General features: G+C 39.5%; 1 protein-coding gene across 6 annotated transcripts in view; it reads left to right on the forward strand.

The window, feature by feature from the left end:
- Nucleotides 1-17,931, forward strand: part of FN1 (fibronectin 1) — a 92,308-nt gene that overhangs the window by 37,290 nt on the left and 37,087 nt on the right. For 4 of the 6 annotated variants that reach the window (XM_089672363.1, XM_089672372.1, XM_089672380.1 and 1 more), the window contains exons 15-25: nucleotides 3,008-3,184; nucleotides 3,417-3,545; nucleotides 3,728-3,817; nucleotides 5,045-5,239; nucleotides 7,175-7,447; nucleotides 8,218-8,484; nucleotides 10,762-10,856; nucleotides 12,642-12,810; nucleotides 14,275-14,361; nucleotides 15,516-15,707; nucleotides 17,432-17,704. In XM_089672363.1, coding sequence (XP_089528489.1) covers nucleotides 3,008-3,184; nucleotides 3,417-3,545; nucleotides 3,728-3,817; nucleotides 5,045-5,239; nucleotides 7,175-7,447; nucleotides 8,218-8,484; nucleotides 10,762-10,856; nucleotides 12,642-12,810; nucleotides 14,275-14,361; nucleotides 15,516-15,707; nucleotides 17,432-17,704 — 1,947 coding nt within the window. The remainder of the gene's footprint in view (nucleotides 1-3,007; nucleotides 3,185-3,416; nucleotides 3,546-3,727; nucleotides 3,818-5,044; nucleotides 5,240-7,174; nucleotides 7,448-8,217; nucleotides 8,485-10,761; nucleotides 10,857-12,641; nucleotides 12,811-14,274; nucleotides 14,362-15,515; nucleotides 15,708-17,431; nucleotides 17,705-17,931) is intronic. The other 2 variants (XM_089672389.1, XM_089672395.1) reach the window with 1 other exon arrangement.

The following is a 17,931-nucleotide window of genomic DNA, read 5'->3' on the forward strand; positions in this document are numbered from 1 at the left end:
CACTAAGTTAATTTTAACTAGTGTATGTATATATTGAACTTTGTCTTTATGAACCTGCAAACCCCTTGACAGGAGAAGACTGTTACAGGGGGAGGGCCAGCACTAAGTAAGCTGTAGGCATTGGTGCCAACAAGAGCAAAAGAAGCAGACTCCTCCCTGTGCTGCTGGTACTCTTGTCCAATTAGCAAGCTGCTGTTGTGTTCACTTAAGGTGTGTGTTCTTCCCATTTCAGGCAGTGGGCTGGATGAAGAAAAGCAGGTTCCTTCATCCACTCAGATGGGGTTGATGTGGAAATCCCCACCCCCTTCTTTGCCAGGACTTTGTATTCTGACAGTGGAACTTGGTGCTGTCAAAATACCAGTCAGCGGCTGCAGCTGTTTATTGACGGGTTTTCCAAATCCATGTGTTGGACAGAATGATCAAAATTCATTCAGACTTTGCTGAACTGACGGCATGTTGATCCAGACGCAGATTTATAGACATGCCTTGGCTCCAGCAATGTGGTATCCCCAAGCTCCCCGTTTTGGCCGCTGACATCTTCTGGCGGCTGGCTTTTGGGTCTTGATCGCTTGCCGCTTTTTTGCCCGTGCATGTCCTGGAGTTCAGTCAGAGTTGGCATCGCTGAATTGGTACAGTGAGCTGCGCATACATGGCTCACTGTACAAGTGCAACCAGGCAGGTAAGTGGCTTTATTGCAGAAGAGGCAAAGCATGCTTCTTTCTGCATTAAAAATCTTGCCTGTCCTCCAATCTTTAATTCCTAGCCTAAAGTTCCACTTTAAGCTGTGCTGTCTGGCAGTTGCGTCCAGGTCATGAAGCTGTCTAAAGAGCATAACAAAAATGTTGTCCGTAATGTTCACAAATGTATTTCAGTTTTTATTTAGCTGCTTGCTTGGGATCCTTCTTTAATGTACACCTTTCGTAATGTAAAGTAGCAACATGGATATATAGTAATCTTCATGTGCTGTCACATACTTTTTCAGTAGCTTCCTGTTCTTCCCAGGGACCCAGAAGACCAGAGAGTTTGAATTTGCAAATGGTCACTTTTAAATCTAGATTAACCTCTTGGTTCTGGCCACACGCAAAAGTGCAGCCTCCAGGCATCTGGGCCTTGATGCTGAGCGGCCGCACATTTGCGTGCAATTAAGAAAAACGTGTGCTGAGAGCGTGCGCACTTCAGCACATGTGTTCGGTACTCACGGAAAGGTCCCGATCTCCTCCTTCGATCGGGACCTGTCCGGATTATGTGACAGCGAATCACGGTGGTCACATGACCCTAAAACCCCACCCCCGCCTCCCGGCTTCTGAAACCCTTAAAGGGCCAGGAGATGTCGGCGCCAAGGGGTTAATAATTGAAATTTTCTTTCAACCGTTTGAGGTGCATTCACTTTGACTATCAAAAATTATTCTCAAACTGATTGCAAATGCAAGTCTTTTTTCCTGAAAACATGATTGACTTGAAAACATGAGTTTGACTTGCTCCTGACTTTGATGCCTTTGCAAACCTGAACTTGATGTTGAGGTGCAGGAGAAGTTGCATTTGCATTAAACATCCTGTGGTGTGTGTGTTTTTGTTTTTTTTTTGTTTTTTTTTGGTTTTTTTTATTTGTGGAATTCCAGTGTAATGCATTTTTTACATACGAACGATAAGGTTATCGGACGAACGCTTCAAAAACTATATTTTTCTTCCAATTTTTTTTTTTTCTTGTCATATGTACTAGTCAATACCCTGAGAGGGGAACAGTTAAGTACAATCACTGTAGCACCCCAGTGACCCCATACTAGTATTTTTGGTTAGATATGTGGATTGAGCAGAACTTTATCTTAATGAGAATGTGATATTAGGCCACCCGTTAACAAAACTGTGCCGTTTACATGGCTGGCATAAGAAAGCTCTGCCTGCAGTGTAGAATTGGCAGTGGCCATAAACCAAAAAGCAGCCATGTGACTGATTTGAAAATTTAAATTTCATTCCAGCTGTAAAAAAAAGTTGAAAATAGTAACATTGCAAATGGCTAATGCATTATTTCAGCTAAAAAAAAAAAAAAAATGGGTGCTTGTTTGATTTTGGTTACAGATAGCTCCCAGGAAGGGTCAAGGGATTTACAACTCTCCTTCAAAGCATTTTGGTTCACTAATCTGCTCCATTCATTGCTTTGTAGATAAAGGGCTAATCTAGCATTAAACAACAAAGAAATATAATCTCTGTTTTCAGTGATGGAGAGTAGTTGGGATTATGTGGCAAAATATTTGCGTTTATCAGCCTTTTGGTTTTTATGGGCCCTCTGTCCACTTTCATATGGACATCTTGTAAATGTAAAGTATATAATTTATTTTTATTTATTATTTATTTCAGGTACTTGTATAGCGCCGTCAATTTACGCAGCGCTCCATATATATATATATATATATATATATATATCAGTCCCTAACCCTCAAGGGGTGTACAATCTAAGGTCCCTAGCTCATATTCATATACAAGGGCCAATTTTAGACAGGATCCAATGGTTTCATTTTGAAGGGTGTTTTTTTTTTTTTGTTTTTTTTATGGTCCATTTTTAGAATGTTTTTAAAATTGACTGAATGTTCCCTTAAAGTGGTTGTAAAGGCAAAGCATTTTTTTACCTTGTTGTATTCCCTGTATTAAGTAAAAAAACATTGCAGTGGTTGTATTGCGCATCACCCTCTTTTATACTTTAGTCCTTTCTCGAGCTGCTATCTTCCTCTCCTCACAGGACTCTGTAAGAGCAGTGGGAGTCATTGGCTCCTGCTGCTGTCAATCAGATCCTGTGAGGAGGGAGCAAGGGCTGGGGCATGCCATGCAATGTGCATCTATGTATGCACACAGAACAGGTAGGAGCTGAGAGTGCCGGCGGTGGACCCCAGAAGAGGTTCAGGGTTGCTCTGTGCATTGCACAGATTAGGCAGTTATAACGTTTATTATTTTAGAGAAAAAAAAAAAAAAGCATAGCCTTTAACTGCTTTTTTTTTTCCTTTTTTATATACAGGTCCTACTCAGTCTGGGGACACTATCCCTCTTCCACCACTGGTGGCCACTTCAGAGTCTGTAACAGAGATCACCTCAAGCAGTTTTGTGGTGTCTTGGGTTTCTGCATCTGACACAGTCTCTGGATTCCGTGTGGAATATGAGCTCAGCGAGGAGGGAGAGGAAAAACGCTACTTGGGTGAGTGTCAACAAGGTCTTAGAAATGAGCATGACATAGTAATGCACAGATCCAACCTTTTATCATATGACGACCTCACAATTATTTAATTCAAGCTTGAGTTTGTATGCTTCCAGTTTTAACTTTAGACTTGACAAGTTGTCTGTATAATGCCCATATTTTCTTCGTTGACAATATAATTGTGTAGGCTGCTTTTGAGCTTTTTATGACAAATGTGTTTTTTCTTAATTAGATCTCCCCAACACTGCTTCTTCTGTCAGTATCCCAGACCTGCTGCCAGGACGCAAATACATTGTCAATGTGTATGAGATCAGTGAGGAGGGGGGAAGGAGCTTAATCTTGTCCACTTCTCAAACAACTGGTGAGTATGGTCATACATTTTTGCTTAATATTAATCTGCAATTAGTTTATTTATTGAAAGCTGGCAAATGTGCAAATTAGTTTGCAGTTTTAATTGTAGCTTGACTCCAAAAATGAAATCCTAGTGTTCAGTAGATATAATGTCTTATTATTCTCTTCTTTGTTTTTTGTTTTTTTTTACAGCACCTGACAGCCCTCCTGAATACAATATTGAACATGTTGATGATACATCTATTATGGTTAGCTGGACCAAACCTCAAGCTCCTATTACTGGTAAAAGCTTGCATGTGTGGTGCTTTGCCTAAAATATATATATCTATATCTATGTCTGTCTGTCTCTCGATGTCTGTGTCTGTCTCTGTCTGTCTCTCGATGTCTGTGTCTGTCTCTGTCTGTCTCTCGATGTCTGTGTCTGTCTCTGTCTGTCTCTCGATGTCTGTGTCTGTCTCTGTCTGTCTCTGTCCGTCTCTCGATGTCTGTCTCTCTCTCGATGTCTGTGTCTGTCTCTCGATGTCTGTCTGTGTCTCGATGTCTGTCTGTGTCTGTCTCTCGATGTCTCTCTCTGTCTCTCTCTCTCGATGTTTCTATCTCATATTCTGCAAATTTGATTACAGACCTCAACTGAGCGTGACTCCAGGAAGTCTTAAAAGTATAGACAAAGCTATTTTGGCTATACTTCTATGGATCATAGGAGTGCAGTTTATTCTGCACTACCGTGACCCGTTTTCAGCCAACAGTTGGTAAAAGCCTGCTGTCGGCTGTCACAAAGCCAACCCAGGCTGTGAAAAAATCACAACCGTATGGTTGGAATCCAACTAGAAGCCTGGACCAGCACCTGGCTTACAATGGTCTGCTGAGACTGAGCCAGCCCCACCTGCTCCAGCAACAGCCAAGCACTCCAGTGAGCGCTAGAGGGCCAGAGCAGAGAGCCAATGACAGTCAGGACTTTCTGCTCAGAGCAGAGTGGGGAAGGGGGGGGGGGGGAACTGAACGATCACCTGTGGTTGCTCAATTCTCTGTGCAGGGCTGGCAGAGGACATAGGCAGCATCGGATCTATACTGCACCCACCTAAGGGAGTGTGTGTGGGTTTTTTTTTGTTTTTTGTTTAAACCGCAATACTTCTCTTTTTAAGGTGCCTATGGCCAGATGAGGCAGTGTCTCTGAGCTATCTTTTGGCAGAGGAGCAATAGGCTGGATTTGATTTAAGTATTTTTCATTTTTGTTTTCATGAAAAAAGACAAGACAGGCAGTTGTCAGGTCCACAAGTGCTCCCAATTCCTTCTACCTTAGGCACAAACATGAACATATGTTAGCCTATTGGGCAGCTGGATCACATTTGCAAAGTCTGCCACCTTTTAACCATCCTCTAGCATCACATTTAAATTCTATGATGGAAACACGGTCAGTGAATGGTTGCTGTATGAATATCTTGACTGCTTTGTTTAAAGCTGCTTGTCTCAGAATGTAACTGATTTTTTTTTTTTTGATGTGTATTACAGGCTACAGAATTGTCTATGCTCCAACTGTGGAAGGAGCCAGCACAGAACTTCTCCTCCCAGAAACTGCCACTTCAGTAACCCTCACTGGCCTTTATCCAGGTGTTGAATACAACATAACAATCTATGCAGTAGAGGACAGTCAGGAGAGTACGCCAGTTGTCATCCAGAAGGAAACCACTGGAACCCCACAACAAGGTAGATAAGTTCAGTATCATTGGTACTGAAGCCTGCACAGGCACATGTGAAAAGGAAAAAAAACAAAAGCTTTCCCAGTATACTTATCGAATAGCCAGCAGAAAAAAAGGCACTGTCTGACAAGTTACATTAAAAACAGAGGTTTTATTTGCAAACATGTGGAAGCCACACTGCATCACCAAGGTTCCTTCTGTAAAGTGCAGTCCTAACTCTTAGAGTCAAAGTTGAAGCATATATAGCAGTGGATTAATCAAAATGGTAGAAAAGTCAACTTTTAATTTCTTTTTAGGGGCCCCCAGGTGGGTTATGTCATAATGTGCTAGTATGTCCTGCAGACTTTGTAAAGACAAAAATTCAAACTTGACACTATAGTGCTCAGAAGAAGATAAAGGCATTCATTGTGTGACCATGTGTAACATAAGTTGTTGTACAACCGAAACTGGAAAGATGGGGGTGCTGCCTTCCTTCAGATCGGGGGGAGGGGGGAATCCAACACTGCAATAAATAAATACAAGAGGGAGCAAACGCCTAGTGCATGATTTGTTTTTACACTTTATTGTAATAACAAAGGCATAAAATATACTCACCAGTGTAGTGAGCTCAAAGCATGTAGATGCATAAAACACAACTGAGTCTGCTCTCCACCTCAACCTCGAGATGGGATGACATAAAGCAGCTGACTCATTTCAGGGACCCAATCTCTTTCCTCAGAGCTATGGCCACAATGGCAGCTGAAAGTGTCCCATGTGTCCGCATGCCAAATCCAGCAAGTTATACAACAATGGCAAACACCCCAATTTAGAACTAGCGTTTTAAGTAGGGTGCACATCGAAGGGCATTGCATAGCACATACAAACAAAAGATTTCCTAGCACACTTGCCATCTAGCCTGCAAAAAAAACTTAATGGCACTGTGTACACATTAAAAACACTGGTTTTAAGTGCAAATTTATGTAGAAGCTGCACTACGACATCAGGTATCCTCCATAAAGTCAAGCCCTAACACCTATATTTGAGTCTCCAAGTTGGAGCATATATAGCAATGGATAAAGGGCAGGTATGCTTGGAGGGAGCCCATTCCTAAGTGAAAAGAGAAGTAGCTAGAACATTTACTGGTGTTTTCCTCTGCTGGCATGCATATCTTGGCACTCCATATTTCAATATGTCTGAATTGATGAGTGAGAATATAGAATGTAAATGTTTAAGCTACTGCAGGAACATGTTCTGTGATTTAAAGCCAGCAACTAATTAAAAACAATGTCCAATACCTCTCTACATTTTGGCTGCTTCTCTTCATGGTTTTTGTTTGTAGTGGCTGCAAATATTCAAAGCCTTTGCACTTTCTTTTATGTATGCAAGGTTATGTGGTAAAGGAAAAATTCTGGTACTCTGTATTTTTATTGGTTGGTGAGATGGAAAGAGATTGGAGTGCATATCTTGGCTCGGTGTCTATAATTGGTATTTGTGTAAAGTTCTCTTGTAGCTGGCTAGGTACTAGAAGCTGACTTACAGGAACTTGGCTTATGAATAAAGTTGGACCAACTGACTCATTTTGCATCCTTTTTTTTTTTTTCCATTTTTCTCTAGGAAAAGCTCAGTGGATATGTTTTCTTAGAGTGTGTGTGTGTGTGATGGATGCCTGTATATTATGTAGTTTACCTACATAGTAATATACTAGTACTGCAAAAATGCTTTTTTACAACATTTGTAGCAAGTGCAAGCCTAAGGGATAGCCCTGGTCTCAATACTCTAAAGCTGAAACACCAGGATAAGGACCTCCATTTTAAAATATCTTTTACATTATCAAATCGAAAAGAGAAATTGACTCGACTCTTTATAAATTTCTATTTTTTTGTAATTTTGTATGTCCGATACATTTTTGCCAGCAATTCTACAGATGGCAGTTTAAACTGAAAATCATGTTGGTTTTGTACAGTGATTGTCCCATCACCCACTGATCTGCAACTGCTTGATGCAACTGACATGAAGATAACAATTTCATGGAGCGCTCCAGCAAGCGAAGTGTCTGGGTACCGTGTTGTTGTGACACCAGTTAGACCATCAGGCCATGACACTCAAAACTTGCCAGTGAGCCGAAGCACCTTTGCAGAGGTTGTTAACTTGCGCCCTGGTACCACCTACAGATTTCAAGTCTATGCAGTCAGCCGCGGACAAGAGAGCCAACCTCTTTTAGGAGATTTCTCAACCAGTAAGTTCACAACTGCTGTAGCTGCGTAAGTAAAGGAAGTGACTATTGAATAAGCTAGTGGCAGGAAAATGTTGAGCTTGCAGAGTCCATTTACAGTATAGCCACAAGGGATTTCCTATAAGTTGAATGTGCAGCATGCAGCAGCAAAAAAAAAAAACTAATTTGAAAAGGCTGTATTAGAAATGGTAATGTAGGCCTAATATTTACTTTCAGAATGGATGTCCCAGCAATGGACCTTCTTTTTTTTTTTTCTTTTTTTTTTTTTTTTTTTTTTTTTTTTTTTTTATATAATTCTGGGTTTGCAGCTACATACTTCTGCCACAGTTAGGATTTTTGTCCTATGATCAAGTATGGGAATTTACTAGGCAGTATCTTTTGACGGGGGCGGGAATAAATGGTTCTGGTTGCCATTTGTGGGAATGTTGCGTTTTCTTTGAGAAGATTTACCAGTATTTACTACAAACCATTAACTTTTTTTTGTGACTTATCTCTAAGTATACCTCTATATTGGCTCTTGTGTCCAATTGAATTCTAACAGCCAGCTGTCATTTTTACAGGGCAGCATTTAATTGTATTGGGGGGATGGAGGGAACAAATTGTTCCTACTCAAGAAACTTTTGTTAATTTATAGCCAGCCAGTCTTAAATGCGCATTCTGTAAAAGTAGAGGAGCCTATGTGTACTTTTGGGGGGGGGGGGTGTACAATTTTTAAACATATTCTTTAGACCTAGATATCTTTGCTAGAGATTGATGACCTGTCTTCTATGTAGAGTTAGACTCTCCATCTGATTTGAAGTTCGAAGACTTGACTGAATCTTCAGTCCTTATTGTATGGACACCTTCGCGAGCCAAGATTGATCGCTATGTTCTTTCACTGAGTCAGACCCGTGGTGGACAGCCTAACCAGTTCGATATACCCTCCACTACAACAAGCTATAAACTGAGGAGTCTGCAGCCTGGAGCAGAATATACAGTTTCTCTGGTTGCACTGAAAGGAAATCAGCAGAGTCAGCCCTCTACAGGAATCTTCTCAACATGTAAGTATAAAGCTGGTTATTTCTGTCATTCTGGAGTTTTTGCTGTATTACCACCCTCATCACTTTCTTTAAAGTGCATTTCCACTTTTGCAGATGAAACTTTAACATTTCTTGCATATTCCCTTAGCATAACTTTAAAAAAGAAAAACAAAAATTGGTTATAGTTTTAGATACTCTTCTGATCACACCAGCACTTAAAAAAAAGTCCTAACTGGTTCCTGTTGAGGAGGAGCACATTATCCGTTTCAAACTAAATTTGAACACTCTGTGCTAATAAACAGTTCAGAAAGGAAAGAAACTCCAACTGGCTATGTCGCTAGTAGATTTTTGAAAAAAATAGTTTTTTGTTTTTTTGGTACGAAAAGTCGTTGCATTTGATGACTTTGCAAATGTCATTCAAAGGTATGTCAACATGTTGTTTGTATGTTTTCATTCAAGAAAGTCCATTCTTAAACTCACTGTTAGAAATTCAAAACATTTTCCATCCTGCTCCATCCAATTTTTTTGTCAATGTGGTTAGATCCCAAAGTTGTTTTGATGCCACAATTGAACAATTTGTTCTTGAAACCGTTTTGAACAAAATTCTCCTAGTGTATTGCCAGCTTTAGTCTGTCTTTGGGACAGACTGACTTTAAAGCTGTTCAGAAATGCTTGCAGTCTGCCATGAGGCCTTCTTTCCTGGGAAACCTCCAGAAGCTAAGAACTATTCCTTTAAAAGTGTTTTGGGGTGTTTTTGGTCAATTGTTTTTTTTGGGGGGGGATGTACAAGTACACAAAGTGGTGTGAATGGGAAGACATAAATATATTGTTGGGCGTTTTCTCAAATTTGACTTGAAATTTATTTCAAGGTAAGAGGTCTGTGATTGTGTGTAGCACTCCCTGCAGATGATATCTGGTATAGAAACACCTGACTGCAAAAATGTGTTTTTGGTTTTTGTTTTTTGTTTTTTTTTATAGCATATCCTGTGTTTTTTTTTTTTTCTTTTGTTTTTGTGTGTGTGTGTGTGTGTGTGTGTGTATGTATATATATGTATGTGTGTGTGTGTGTGTGTGTGTGTATATGTATGTGTATATATATGTGTGTGTGTGTGTGTGTGTGTGTGTGTATATATATATATATATATATTCTAATATAATTTTTTACAATTCTTTTTTTTCTTCTTTTAAAAGAAAAAAAGTGCATATTTGTGTGCAGATGTTTGTGCGGACACTGCAATAAAGTTCCAGGAAAGTTTGCAAATATTTTTACTCTAAGCATCCAAATAACACCTCATAAAATAAGCCAGAATGTTAGGATCAAACAGATTCTTGCTGTGTATGCATTAATCAGATAATCCTTTCTGGGCAGCCACAAAACCTCTTCTTTGCCCAGGCTATAAATTGGTTGCAGATTTCTCCCACTCCACTGCTATTTTAGTGTATATTGTCAACGAACTGGTTAAACCAGTCAGTATTCTAGGAATGTCTCGCTGTCCAGCTAGGAATTCTCAAGTCCTTTCCGATGTCCTGGAACTAGGTACACACGTCACGCTTTTTATTTTCAGTTTAATTATGCAGCTTGAACACTCAAGTGATATATAAATATATACCCTGAAAACTTCAAATAGCAAGTGGGTTGTAGGTTTGCAGGGTTTGTTGGACATGTAAACCTTAGTGGAATATTTTGTGATTTTTGGCGATGGAGGCCTGACCACTTCAAGCAGTCTGCAGGATGTAGGTTTAGGCAAATGCTGTGTTGTTGAACTAACCTCATGGGAAAAGATCTAAGCACAGACCCTGGAAAAGGGTTCTGAGAACAGACTGTAGTAAACAGCCCCCAGACATCCATTTGGTAAACAGTGGTGTGTTTCACACTGTGCATCTATAGACAGATGTTTACTATACCCTGGATTACTGATGAGAAGACCTTTTCATTTTTGTAGTACATGGTTATGGATGAGGGGATCTTGTAAAAAAAAGAGGAAAAAAAAAAAATATATATATAATATATATATACACACACGTACGTGTGTGTGTGTGTCCACAGCATTGCATTTACCATCTCCACAATGGAAATTAATTCCATTATTGCTTTGGGATATTAAGATTCTTTTAAGATTTATTCAAGCCAATCTAAATGGATGCTTCAAGGCCTAATTCTCCTTAGCAGCTTTTAAAGTAGTTGCTAAGCTAGCTTCCTACTGCTATGAAGCAAATACATTTTCTTATTGTATTATCCATTATTTGTGATACACTCTCCTCTTCGTGTTACCTCTATTGTATTTTTTTCCTTTTTAGTGGAGCCAGTTGGGTCTATTCCTCCATTTAACACAGAAGTTACTGAGACCACCATAATTATTACATGGACCCCTGTGCCAAGAATCGGATTTAAGGTAAATACATGTACTTGTTTATAGGATTCCTGTCGTGAAAGGTATACAAGAGCTGTGTCCTTGGCTTCAATGATGCCTAGTACCAGTGTTTAGCTAGGCAAATCAGAACTCCTGCCCTGCATACCTGTGGCATGTTGGGGACCGTATACTGAAGTTATTGGATCACATGGCAACCATTCAACCAGTTGTTTTTCATAAGATGTCAGCAGTGGAAGTCTCTGGTGTTTTTTTGTTTTTTTTTTAACTTAAGATTCATTTTCTAGCCAACTCTTCCTGTCCATAGTGGCGCACCAGTCTTTTCAGTATCTCAAACTGGATCTTTTCCATAGCTGCAAGCAGTTGTCAATTTTTTAGCCAAGGAGACGCTCTGGGATTTTTACAGCCTTAATTAGGCATACAAAGTTAATTCTAGTGCTGGCCAGGATGACCAGAAGCTGTGAGCAATAAATCTACACTACTAAGACATCTAAACAAATTCCTGTTACAGCACAGCCAGCAAAGGGGATTTGTGGTTAGCAGCAATAAATCTGAGGCTACTTTCTGACATTAATAAAAAACAAAAAAAAGTCCTAAAACTACTACCAACACATTTTTAGGTGCAACACCACTCCCACACAGGTTAAAATACGAATATGGACTGCAGAAATCTATATTAAAAATTGAAAGCTTAACATAGAGGTTCTCCATTGTTGCTCAGCACCTGCTGTCAAGTTGTTACTCCATGTGGAGAATTTAATACTGATCCTAATGTAGATCTGTGAGGTTTTTTTGTTTGGTTTTTTTTGTATCTTCTCAAAGTCCTTGCTCTATTTTATCCTGTGTTTATTATTATTATTATTATTATTATTATACAGGATTTATATAGCGCCAACAGTTTGCGCAGCGCTTTACAAAATGAAGGTAGCCCTGATGGAGGAGTGGTGTTGCCCCAGAAATGTAATGGTGGTTTTTTTTCATCTGTTTTGGTGTGGCACTTTTTTCTGCATTTCTACAGTGGGTACAGAGTTTGTCAACCGCAACCATTGCAATTCCTACCACTACAGTACTGGATTTGTGTTTATCTTCACGTGCGTACAGCTTTTCTAGGCTTAATTTGCCTCAACAGCCCTTTTAATGGCGGCCCTTCCACCCCCAGTCACAATAGTAGCAGTGTAAGCTGCTATGGTGGCTGTTATGTCACAAGTTTGCTTGATAATTGACCATCTATTATTAATATAAATATATAATTATTTTTTTTTCACAGCCTCTGCTTATAAACAAGCGATTGATCTTTTGACTGAGTTGGTTGTCCTAATTTTTGTGCACTTAGATGTACAGTATGATAAGCCAACGTGGAAGGGAGACCCAAAAAAATTATTCTGGTGGTTGTATGGACATATCTAATTGAGTTGGTGAAATCAGTCAAGCCAGCAAATGAAATTAGATTGATATGGTTACTGCTTATTTTATCAGCTTTTGCTGGTAAAACAAAACATGAAATCCTTTGGTTTGGATGTCATTACTTGGCACATTTTTCTTTGCCCTATTAAATTAGGGGTATTGTTTTATAGACACATACTTTAAATCTAATGATTGAATGCAGGAAGAAGTCCATAGAATGACAAGGGTGGGATGTATTTATCTTTCAAATGATACTGTTCATCTCTGTTTGTAACATGCTTTCTGGTTCAGGAAAGTGGTGAGTAATATATACTGCCATTTTTACTGTGTTGGTGCTATGGAATTTATTTACAGGCATTTGACAATATAACAAATGCTTCCCATTTGTCTTGTTAAATAAACCAGTTGGATGTGCGTCCCAGCCAAGGTGGTGAAGCACCAAGAGAAGTGATCTCCGAGTCTGGAAGTATTGTGATCTCTGGCCTCACACCAGGCGTTGAGTATACCTACAGTATCTCTGTTCTCAAGGACGGTGAAGAGAGCGAATCCCCCATCACCAAGACTGTTGTGACTCGTAAGGATAAATCCATTTAATTTATTAATACCCCTGATTCAAAGTTTTTTCCTATAGCTTTGTATGGGGGTTAAGCTCTGCATACCCACTGGCATCTGATCAATTTCTTAGGGACTAGATACAGGAACATTTGTACCTGATATTGCATGTCATACAAGTTGGCTGTTAAAGTATATGTAAACCCAACCACTAAAATAACACATAGGCATGTTAATATATCTTCTAAAGACATTTTTCAATAGTTTTACATTGGTATGTTTAAGCTCTAACTGTATAGTTCTGCGTAATGCACGGTTCACTGATGTCACTATCCGGATACTGGCCTAAAAGAATGGGCAGGAGTGAATTGGAGACAGGAAGGTAGGCTGGAGGTCAGCAGCACTGAGCTAATAAATTAAAGATGAAAAAAACATTGCTATTGGTTGATTTGATGCATATTCCTTTAGCCCATTTAGGGTTTACACATACTTTAACCGTTTGCCAACCACACTATAGCCAAAAGACAGCTACAGTGCGGTTGACCAGTTCTGGGAGGGTGTCCATGGACGCCCTCCCAGAACGCGCCCCCCACCCATCGCTGTCAGTGATTGCCGTGTCCTACAGACACAGCTGATCACGTGACGAGGTAAAAGGCCATTCACAGCAGCCTTTTACCATGTGATCAGCTGTGTCCAATGACATAGCTGATCACAAAGTAAATAGTTACAGGTTATCAGCAGCACTTTCCTCGCACTGTCTCAGTGCCGCCTCATCAACGCCCATCAGTGCCACCTCCTCAACGCCCATCAGTGAAGGAATAAATTACCTGTTTGCAAAATTTTCTAATGGAAACAGAGAACCTATTTTTTTTACCCACATTTTTCGCTTTTATTTTATTTTTTTTGGTTATAGTGCAAAAAATGAAAACCCCCAGTGGCAATTGAATACCACCAAAAAGCTCTATTTGTGTGAAAAAAATAAACATTTTATATAGGTAGTGTTGCATGACTGCGCAATTGTCATTCAAAGTGCAACAGCACTGAAAGCGGAAAATTGGCCTGGGCAGGAAGGGGGTAAAAATGCCTAGTAGGAAAGTGGTTTAAACAATTGTAGCAGCAGATACTTACGTGAGAGTATTGTAATGCCATTGTATAACTCCTATACATCATGCTAAAAGTATAACAGGGGCACCTACAGGTCCTTCTATTTTGCTTTATGATCCTAAATCAATAATAATGGCAGATGGCGAGAGACAGCAAAAGTCTGCCGAGCTGTGGATTCTGACCCAGACTCCCCAGAGGTATTGTTAGGGACTTATAGACTAAAGAGACACATAACAAATGCAATTTTACACTTCCTTTGCTGCCCATATTTCCTGGTTTTGTCTTATGTCCTGTGAAGTTGTTTGGTTTTCATTTGCATTCTACCATTGTCATCTTTTGACGGTGATATTCAACAAGCTAATTCTTTTAATTATCTTAACAGCAATTTCACCACCAACCAACCTTCGCTTCCTGCCAAGCCCAGATTCTGTCACTCTGACCATCTATTGGGATAGAAGTACCTCCCCAGGTAAGGAGTTCCGTTTTGCATGCAGAGTTACTAGCAGTAATATATAGCTCCAAGCAGCACACTAAATTCAATTCAAAATAACATACAACAGTCTCACCAAATCCTATATAGTGAAGTTCAACCAAACAAGTGTTGCACATACGGTAAATAATTCAACTGTGCGAAGGATGGGTCGGGTGAAACCAGAAGTGTTTTATTAGGAATGGCTGTAACAAACACAGAAAACCCTTAATTACATGTGACTTGATATGTTCACTGTAATCACTGTCCTCTATAACTTACTAAATATTCCCATATACATTAATAAGTATTTTCATATACATTAATAAACATCTTTAATTGCAATACTGAATATCTAGACCTCTGCAGATATGCTAGTGACCTATTCTGCATAACAATAGCGTATTACAATAGAGAAATCACATTCCCTGTATCTTAGCGCCAAATCATATAGCTGCAATATATATTCACATTTATGCTACAAGTAATCTGATTGTATAATAGTAGCAGCGACATTTACTAACCACCAGGGCACATGTTAAGTCATTTTGTCCTATTTATCATGTTAAACAGCCTCCTGCTTACCTGTAACAAACACAGAAAACCCTTAATTACATGTGACTGGATATGTTCACTGTAATCACTGTCCTGTAGGAAAGTGTTAGACTTTTGGTTCCTACTTCTGTGTCTTCCTATTATCACAGGAAGTAGTTCTGCCCTCTTGTGATGGTACAATAAAAATGCAATCACTAGTATCTTCTATTGACAAAGATAGATTATTGTTATATTAGGTATTAGGCTTTGGATTTAAATTTTATGGGGCTGCCTATTTTCTACACCTCTTACACTAGCAAAATAAAAACCTATGTCTTTAGGTAACAAAAAGGCAGCGTGGATCCACGCCGCCAGTTTGTTGCCAATGTTTGGGCAATTTCTAGGCATTTTACCAAGGCACCCCAGGGTTCCACAGCACCCTGTTTGAAAGGCTGTAATAAATCAATGCATTGTATATTATTACATGTAACTGATTCAATGAGACTGTTGTCTGGTATTAGAGCTGTGGATTTTATATTGGCTTTGGACTTTTTTTTTTTTTTCTTTTTCTATTTAAAGTGTTCTATATTTCTAACCAATTTTACTTCTTTACTCTGCAGGAATTACTGGGTACAGGATAACCTCCTCTCCCACAGAAAGGCAGCTTGCCTATACAACAGAAGATGATGTTGATGCAAGCCAGACCTCTTTTACTTTTGAGAGCCTTAGACCTGGTGTGGAATATAATATCAGTGTTTATGCAGTCAAGGGAGAAGAGGAAAGTGTCCCCCTCTCCAAAATAACCTCTCAAGGTAAGGGCTGACTATACTGTGCCTGTTTTTACCTCCCTAGGAAACAACCCTGGTATTGATGGGACTATTACTGCAGCTTTTTAACTAGGCTTTTTCTGGTTTTGATAAATTTGTTACCATGACCTGTATCTGCACATTTTTTTTTTTCTCTGCTTCCATTGCTTTTAGCGCATTCTTTGCTTCAATAATCTGACTTCATGCAGCTCCGTATATTGACAAAATATACTTTCAAAAGGCTTTAAAGAGCAACACAATTATGGATTGGGTATTTGAGTTAACATGATTTTATTGGTTTCTTAACTATTGAGCAGCAGTGGTTTTAAGGCCCCATTCACACTTGCAAATGGGGCTGTTGCTTTCAGGATAGGTAGATCTTGCCTACTAGGTCTCCATATTGTTGTGGGGATTATTCTACTCGGAACAATATCACTATGTAGAAAATAAGGTCCTACTCCCCACATATAATGTCTCTAACATGGTTGACCTTGTGTGTTCATAACTGGTTTGCATTCCCATGGTGTCTGGCAAATATCTTCTTGCAACAGTAAAACTATATAGTGCACTAATCTCTGCTTGATGTAATGCTGGTGTTGCTTGCATCCCAATGAAAATGTGCCAATGTGTGTCTGGAGATTCTTTTTATGAACCTTTACACTCCTACATTTCAGGCAAATCATCCATTTGTCTTTGTAACTAGAATAACTGATACTGAGCAACATTTTGGGCGGCTAGAATAGTTCCAAATGGTGAGGTTTCTTGTGGGGATTTTCGTCACTTGCTCTCACAGTATTGGTTGTCACTGAGATGTGAAGTAAAGGATGATCTCCCAAACTTGGTCAAGCCAATAGAACCCAACCTCTCTTCACAAAATGAGTACAAATCGGAGGAGTTACCAGTGGCAACAACCATTTCATTTTTGAAAAAATTAAACAAGAATTTTAGTTGGTTACTACAGACCATCTACAGATTTTTGCTACTTTCCTGTCCTCTTGGTTTGAATTCTTGCTGCCTCACTGTGGAGGCAACATTTTGTAAGCTAAACTGGCCTATGTTGTATTGTTTGCTTGTGACGTCACTGTGACAGGAATCCTAATACAGTAATCTTCTAGTTAATCCAGGTCAGCTTGGTGTTATTTCATGGTGCTTCTAAAAGTCCATTCCAACAGCAACACAAGAAAACAGAAATGTTTCTGGTTTAACATTTCGGTTGACTTGCATGGTGTACATTCTAGGATTTCTTGTTTGCGATATAACAGTGCTAATACCTATTTTTTTTTTAGACACACTTGGTAGATTGAGGATGACCACTGGTGTATCCCACATACTGGCTACCTACAATGTAGGTAGGGGATAGATGCACGTATACAAAAAAAAAAAACATCATGCACCCATCATGCCAGTTTGAGTCTTCTGTACGTTAAACTCAGAGCTGAAACTGCTATACACTAACCTCTTAAAACATTCAAAGCATTTTTGCACATGCATTTTACATGTGCAATCCTATCTGTCTAAAGGACTACCTGCACAAGCTTTGCAAAATTCAATGCAGTAAAGCATCAATTCCATACTTGTTTTCATGAAATCAGACACACTTTGAGTATCAGTTGCTTTTTCTAATTTTTGTATTGCTTTAATAATTACGTGTAATTATGCAATTCTTGATTGACATGCTTTGCTTCCTCCCCCTGCCTCCATTCCCTCTGCTTCCTGCATCACCCTGCCAGAGATCCCCCAGCTCACTGACCTAAAGTTTGTCGATGTAACCGATACAAGTATTGACCTGAGATGGACACCCCTTAATTCCTCCACCATTATCGGCTACCGAATCACGGTGGTTGCTGCAGGAGAGTCTGTTCCTGTCTACGAGGAGTCTGTGCACCCTTCACAGGGGTATTACAAGGTCTCAGGACTGGAGCCCGGCATTGATTATGAGATCAGCGTGATAACCCTCATTAACGGTGGAGAGAGCGCCCCGACCACAATCATACAACAAACGGGTGATTGTAAAATCCTAGCCACTTTGCAGAGGAGGGTTCTGTTGTCTGTGTTCACCTGCATAATGAAAAGGAATATGTTGGCCTCAGTAATATCTTGGATGAAGGATTCTTAAAATTTGACTTTCTCTAGAGGTTCATAGCTTACAATCAAATGGGCATGGCAGGTTTTGTTGCTGCTATGTCAGAGCAATTGAAACCATACATTAACTATAACATTTTTTTTTTCT

The sequence above is a fragment of the Staurois parvus genome, unplaced genomic scaffold (assembly GCF_062004578.1).
Source record: "Staurois parvus isolate SC_StPar_1 unplaced genomic scaffold, SC_StPar_1.0 ptg000011l, whole genome shotgun sequence".
Lineage (NCBI taxonomy): Eukaryota > Metazoa > Chordata > Amphibia > Anura > Ranidae > Staurois > Staurois parvus.